At 57.2% G+C, this 5326-nt stretch overlaps 1 protein-coding gene across 1 annotated transcript in view; it reads right to left on the reverse strand.

Moving 5' to 3' along the window:
- Positions 1–2827: 2827 nt before the first annotated feature.
- FHL3 (four and a half LIM domains 3) overlaps positions 2828–5326 on the reverse strand; it is a 3450-nt gene continuing 951 nt past the window's right edge. The window contains exons 3-5 of the mRNA XM_010174113.2: positions 5009–5178; positions 4657–4843; positions 2828–3421 (exon numbers count right to left, since the gene is read on the reverse strand). Of these exons, the coding sequence (XP_010172415.1) occupies positions 3270–3421; positions 4657–4843; positions 5009–5178 (509 nt within the window). The 3' untranslated portion in view covers positions 2828–3269. The remainder of the gene's footprint in view (positions 3422–4656; positions 4844–5008; positions 5179–5326) is intronic.

Consider the following 5326-nt stretch of genomic DNA (forward strand, 5'->3'; position numbering starts at 1 on the left):
CCCTTTTTGGGCCACCTCACTGGGGCTGGGGCAGGCAGCGGCTCGACCTTGCTCTGAGCCCCAGCCAGGCTGAGGCACCAGCGGGCAGCACAGGGAAGAGCAGCTTGGGTGTGTTTGGTTACTACCAGGGGCTCTTTCTACACCCGCAGTGCTGCCCTGGGCTGCCAGTGAGCTCCCCTGCTCCTTCCTCACCCCCTGCAGCAGCCCCAGCCCTGCCCTCCCCCTGCACTGTTCACCTGCGCTTAATAACATTTTCAGGACTGTTTTAGACCCACACTCTGGGAATCTCGGGGGATGTTTGTGCATGACATCACCCTCCCCCTCCCGTAAATCAGGCACTGGGCCGTGCATAGCCGTGACCCATTCATGACAGGGATAAAATCCAGATGTTCCAGCGCTACGTGCAGCTGGGTCATTTCCTTTTTTGGCTAAAAACGTGAGGCTCTTGAGGCTGACTGAAAGAGGAGCCCGGGGGCCCTTTGTACAGAAACCTTTTGTGGTTAATCCCTGGAAACAGCACTGCAGAAACAAGGGTTTGTGGTGCTGCTGCTGGAAGAGGGTTCAGCTGGAAACACCCCTGGGCTGGAGCTGCAGCAGCAAAACCAGAGCCGGGTGCAGGTCACAGGGCAGCAACAAAAATCTTACTTTAAAAGCCCCATTAACTGCCAGAGCAGGAGCCTTTGAAGGAGCCAGGAATGGGCACACACAGAGCTGGTGCCCTGGTCCCCCAGGGACCCCGCGGGCTGTGCCCATCGTGCCACCAGCACAGCGGCTGCAGGAGCAGAGCCACTGTGCAGGGGGAAGGGAGCCGGGTGCTGGGGGCCGGGGCAGCCAAGCCCAGAGGAAGTTGTGGCAGCTGTTAGTAAATGCAAAGGAATCTGTGGAAAATAGTTTCAGATGTTAGGGGAATAAACAGCTCCCCGGCTGATAAAAGTGAGTAATGAGCACGCACGGCTTGGGGAAGGCTGCCAGAAGACCACCATTACCCCAACTGGAGACCCCACCAAACCTCCTCCTGAGTGCCTACCTGTGCGGACTGGGGGTGCATGTGGCAGGGGAAGGACGCCCGTCTGCACCGGGGACACGATTCAGTATCGCAGCGATCCCGAGCAGCATCCTGGCTGCTGTGGAGCCCGACCCCACAGCCAGCCCGGAGGCATCGCACCGGGGCAGCGCCGGCATCAGCCGAGTCCTGCTCAGGCCTGTCCTGCGGAACAGCCTGCCTGGACAGACAGCAGGCACGGACAGACAGGCAGCCCCAGAGCAGGAAGAGGGAGCTGCTGTTCCTCTGCCATAACCCACAGGATGGTACAGCTGATGCTGGGCTGTGGTTTGGGGAGGCATGAGCCTCGCAGGGATCGGCTGTCCTCGGTCTGGGGTCAGGGCTGGGGACAAGGCTGAACCCCGATTCAGACAGCGCTCTGCCCTGTGCCTGCTGCTTGAGAAACACATGAGAGCAAGCGTCACTAAAACGGTTTATTATATAAAGCCGTAGGAAATACACAGGAGGCTGAGCTTTAGGACACTTCCTTCTAGAGACTGCTCCAAGCTCCTCAGAACAGCAAACACACAAACTCTGATTTGCCTGCATCAAAGCTTTCAAACAAAGGTTCAACAAGGATCTGCATACAGAGTTAATAACACTTCAACATGCATAACATTTTCTGTTCCTAAGTGAAGCCGGGGCGGGGGCTAGCCCCCTCATCCTGCAGTTGGTTACAAAATTACAGATATTCATGACAAAAGAGTACAAAAGGGAAAAAAAAAACCCCAAAAAACACAAGAAGATGCTTCCAGAAAAGCATGTGGCTGTCTAAGCAGGAAAGCAGGGTCAGCGTAAGTGCCCCAGCAAGACAGAAGCAGAAGGGATGTAGAGATGAGGCACGCGTGAGCGTCCCACTGCAGAGGGGCCTTAGGGGGCCCAGGGCCAGCTCAGCCAGTGGGCAAGGACGGCTGAAGCCCCTGTCTGAGTCTGGGATGGCTCAGGATGTCCTGTTTTGCAGCTGGGGACAAGGCAGGGACTTGGGAGATGCAAAGCCCCTCCTCAGGGCAGCCCAGGTGCCACCTTTGCTTTGCCTCTCATCTGGGACACAGCAAGGGATGAGTGTGGCCCGTGGGGGACTGCCACTCCCTGCCCACCAGGGTGGGGGGACACTCAGCCCTGGCAGGACCAGGCTGTGGACACCCTCAGCTGACTCCATGCTGGACCTCTGTGTTCCCACAGACCTTCCCCTCCAGCATTCCCAGCAGCCACAGCCTGTGGCAACGCCCCCCTCCCCAAATTAACGGAAGGTCTTCAGTGTTCCCTGTGCCATTGGGCTCAGGGAGGCAGCCCCCGTCCCACGGTTCCCCGTGAGAGGGATGGAGCAGGAATAAAGCCCTCAGTGCTCTCAGCCTTCAGCACACCCTTCTCTGGGGACTCACCAGTGGGCCAAGACCCACCAGCTCCGCTCAGACACCGCAGAGGCAGCTGTGGAGATCATGGCACAGATGGTGAGGAACAAGGCAGGGAGGTGGTGGGGGCAGAACACCCCATACCTGTGAGTGATCCGAGCTCCTCATCCACACCTGAGCGAGAACACCTCCACGGAGATGTGCAGAGCAAAGGGTCTGGCCTGCAAACAGTGGGGTGGCTACAGAAACCTGGAGGTGGATCCCATCTGGCAGGACACATGCTTTTCTCCCGGTCATGCTCCAGCCAAACCTCCCAAACAGGGCAGAGAGTGCCCTTCACGCCCGGGTCAGCAGAGACCAGCTGCACATAGGGAAAGGCTGTGCTGCAAAGCCAACTGCTACACCAGCCAGCACGGCAAAGCCACACGGACCAGGAGCTGCTGCCTTGTACCACACAGAGCAAGGGAAGCACATGGGGGAAAGAGAAAAGTCAGCGCTGTGCCAGGAGGAGCAAATACATGCTGCCAGCGTGCAGATCCAGCAGCCCAACACTGAAGCTGCTGCTGCCCTTTGCTCAGCTGGGGCCCTGGGCTCAGCTCGTGCCTGATCAGACAGGAAGCAAAAGGAAAGAGTAAATAATGGGGGTTCTCAAAGCTCCTGTTTCAACTTTATTTAGCTTTGACTCTGCACAGAGCCATAGCATAGCATACTCTAGCCTTCAGGGAGGAGCACAGTAACCCCCTGAACACGCCGTGGTTCGGGGTCACCCCCCATCTCCTGTGCCTTGTGCCTTGCCCCTGAAGTGTTATTGGGGTATCTGGCACGAAGACCCTGAAGAATAGAGAAAGCCCCTGCCTCACGGCGTCCTTGGAGGCTCATAGGTCGCTGCTGCAGTCGCGGCAGAGGATCTCATCGTTGTCAGGGATGAAGCCTTTCCCAACCAGCGAGGTGTTGCAGCGGGCGCAGTTAAAGCAATTATGGTGCCAGTGACGGTCCTCAAAGGAGACATATTTACCACCACCAAAGCCTGCGAGAGGGACAGAGCACAGTGTTAGAACCCCTGGGGAAACTGGGACGAGCTTCCCACACAGACTGAGTCTTGGCCTGTTCATCTCTGAGTCAGGTCTGCACACGCAGTGCTGCACAAGCACCCCCCAGTATCGAATACATCTGAAATACAAATCTCTACTCTTGGGGTGGGGGGGGAAGAGGACCAAAATGATTTCACAACAGATTTTGCAGGTGGACCAGAATCACCATTTTCTCCCCAGAGAGGAGCAGGGAGCAGAGCTGCACCTTCACAGCAAACAAGGGGCTGTCGGGAGCTCCTGGCAGCTCTGCCTGCAGCAGCTCCTTCCAAGGACAGTGAAATCCTGGGAAGAGCCCTCCTGCCACTAGCCCATGCCTGGGCTCCTGCAGAGGCTCCATGGGAGCTTCCTTCCTCTGCCAGCAGTGGGGCTGTGACCCCTTTCTCCCTGGGACTGCGACAAACTGATAAGGACCAGACGGGAAGTGGGGTGCCCAGGAGCTGCCCTGTCCTCAGCCAGAGTCATCCTCTGAGTCACCAGCTGATTCATGGCTTTGCCTGCCTTCCCAGCAGCAAGAGACACGAGTTGCAAAGGGAAAGGTCAAGTGGGGGAGGACAGGAAGGAGACCAGACCCTCTCAGGGGTTTCTGCAGAAGAGGACCCCCTGCTTCAGGCAGGTATGACAGGTCCAGACTCCTCTGCAGCAGTTGCTGCTCCAGCTATGGTTAGAAGTCTCTGGCTTTCCCTGTTTGTGAGCAATTTTTCCACTGGATGTGGCAACCAGCCTTAAACATGGCAAGCTAGAGACATGAGATCACACTGTGATGGGTCATTTTGTGAGCTTTAGCCCTGGATAGAGGGAATTCCTCCCAAGGGGCACAGTTTACCACTTTGAAAGATGCAGATGAAGGGACACAAGCAGCCCTAGGACCACTGCAACGAAGAGATCCTATCTCATGGGTTTCTCAGAAAGCAGCTGTAGTTGTTTCTGTGGGGTACGTGCCTGAGGGCACCTTGTACTCCCCAGTATTTGTTCCCAGGAGGCCTGAAGTGCCTGGAGACACTCGAGCAAGTCTGCACAGTGGAGACGTGTATAAGCATCATATGGGCCTGGGTCACACGTGCACTTGAGAGGGCAGCTTCACCCCGAGAAGGCACCACATGTCTGGAAACAGGGCAGGTAGGTCAGGCCTTGCTCTGCAGAAACACTCCACAACCAGGGCTGTTCTGCTCACCTGTGATGGGCTTTGTGCAGGCGCTGCACTTCTTGGCATAGAGGTTCCCAAAGCACTTGATGCAGTACGGGTTGTCATCCTGGGAGGTGAACTGCTGGCCAGCCAGGGGGGTCTTGCAGCCCGTGCAGACGAAACACTCCTTGTGCCACGGCTCATCCCGGTAAGTGACTCCTCCCTTGGTCAGGGTCTGCGGGAAAAGAGCGCACATTGGTGACACATGGGCATGGGGAACAGCACAACCACAGCCAGCTGGGGTGCCAGCACCTGAACCCTTCTGGAGCTCACACAGGAGTGGGGAACACATCCCTGGATCGGAGAACTCGGGGGCTTTGGGCTGTCAGGCCAGACGTACCTTTTTGCAACGAGTGCAGCGAGGAGCGAACTTGCTCTCGTAACAGGGGACACAGTAATAATCCTTCTTGTCTGGGATGAAGGATCGTGACCCGATGGGCTGCTGGCAGCTGCTGCATATGAAGCAATGCTCATGCCAGGTTTGTCCGTTGTACTCCAGCTTACGGGAGCCTGCGGAGAGAGGGGTTCAGTGATGGGAAGGAGCACAAACACACACACACAGAGGGGAGAAGGGAGGCTGTGCACAACCAACTGAACACCCGGCTCTATGCCTGCCCTCCCCATGGCAGCACAGCACCGCAGGCAGCTGGAGAGGGGG

The sequence above is a fragment of the Antrostomus carolinensis genome, unplaced genomic scaffold, assembly GCF_000700745.2.
Source record: "Antrostomus carolinensis isolate BGI_N321 unplaced genomic scaffold, ASM70074v2 scaffold28398, whole genome shotgun sequence".
NCBI lineage: Eukaryota > Metazoa > Chordata > Aves > Caprimulgiformes > Caprimulgidae > Antrostomus > Antrostomus carolinensis.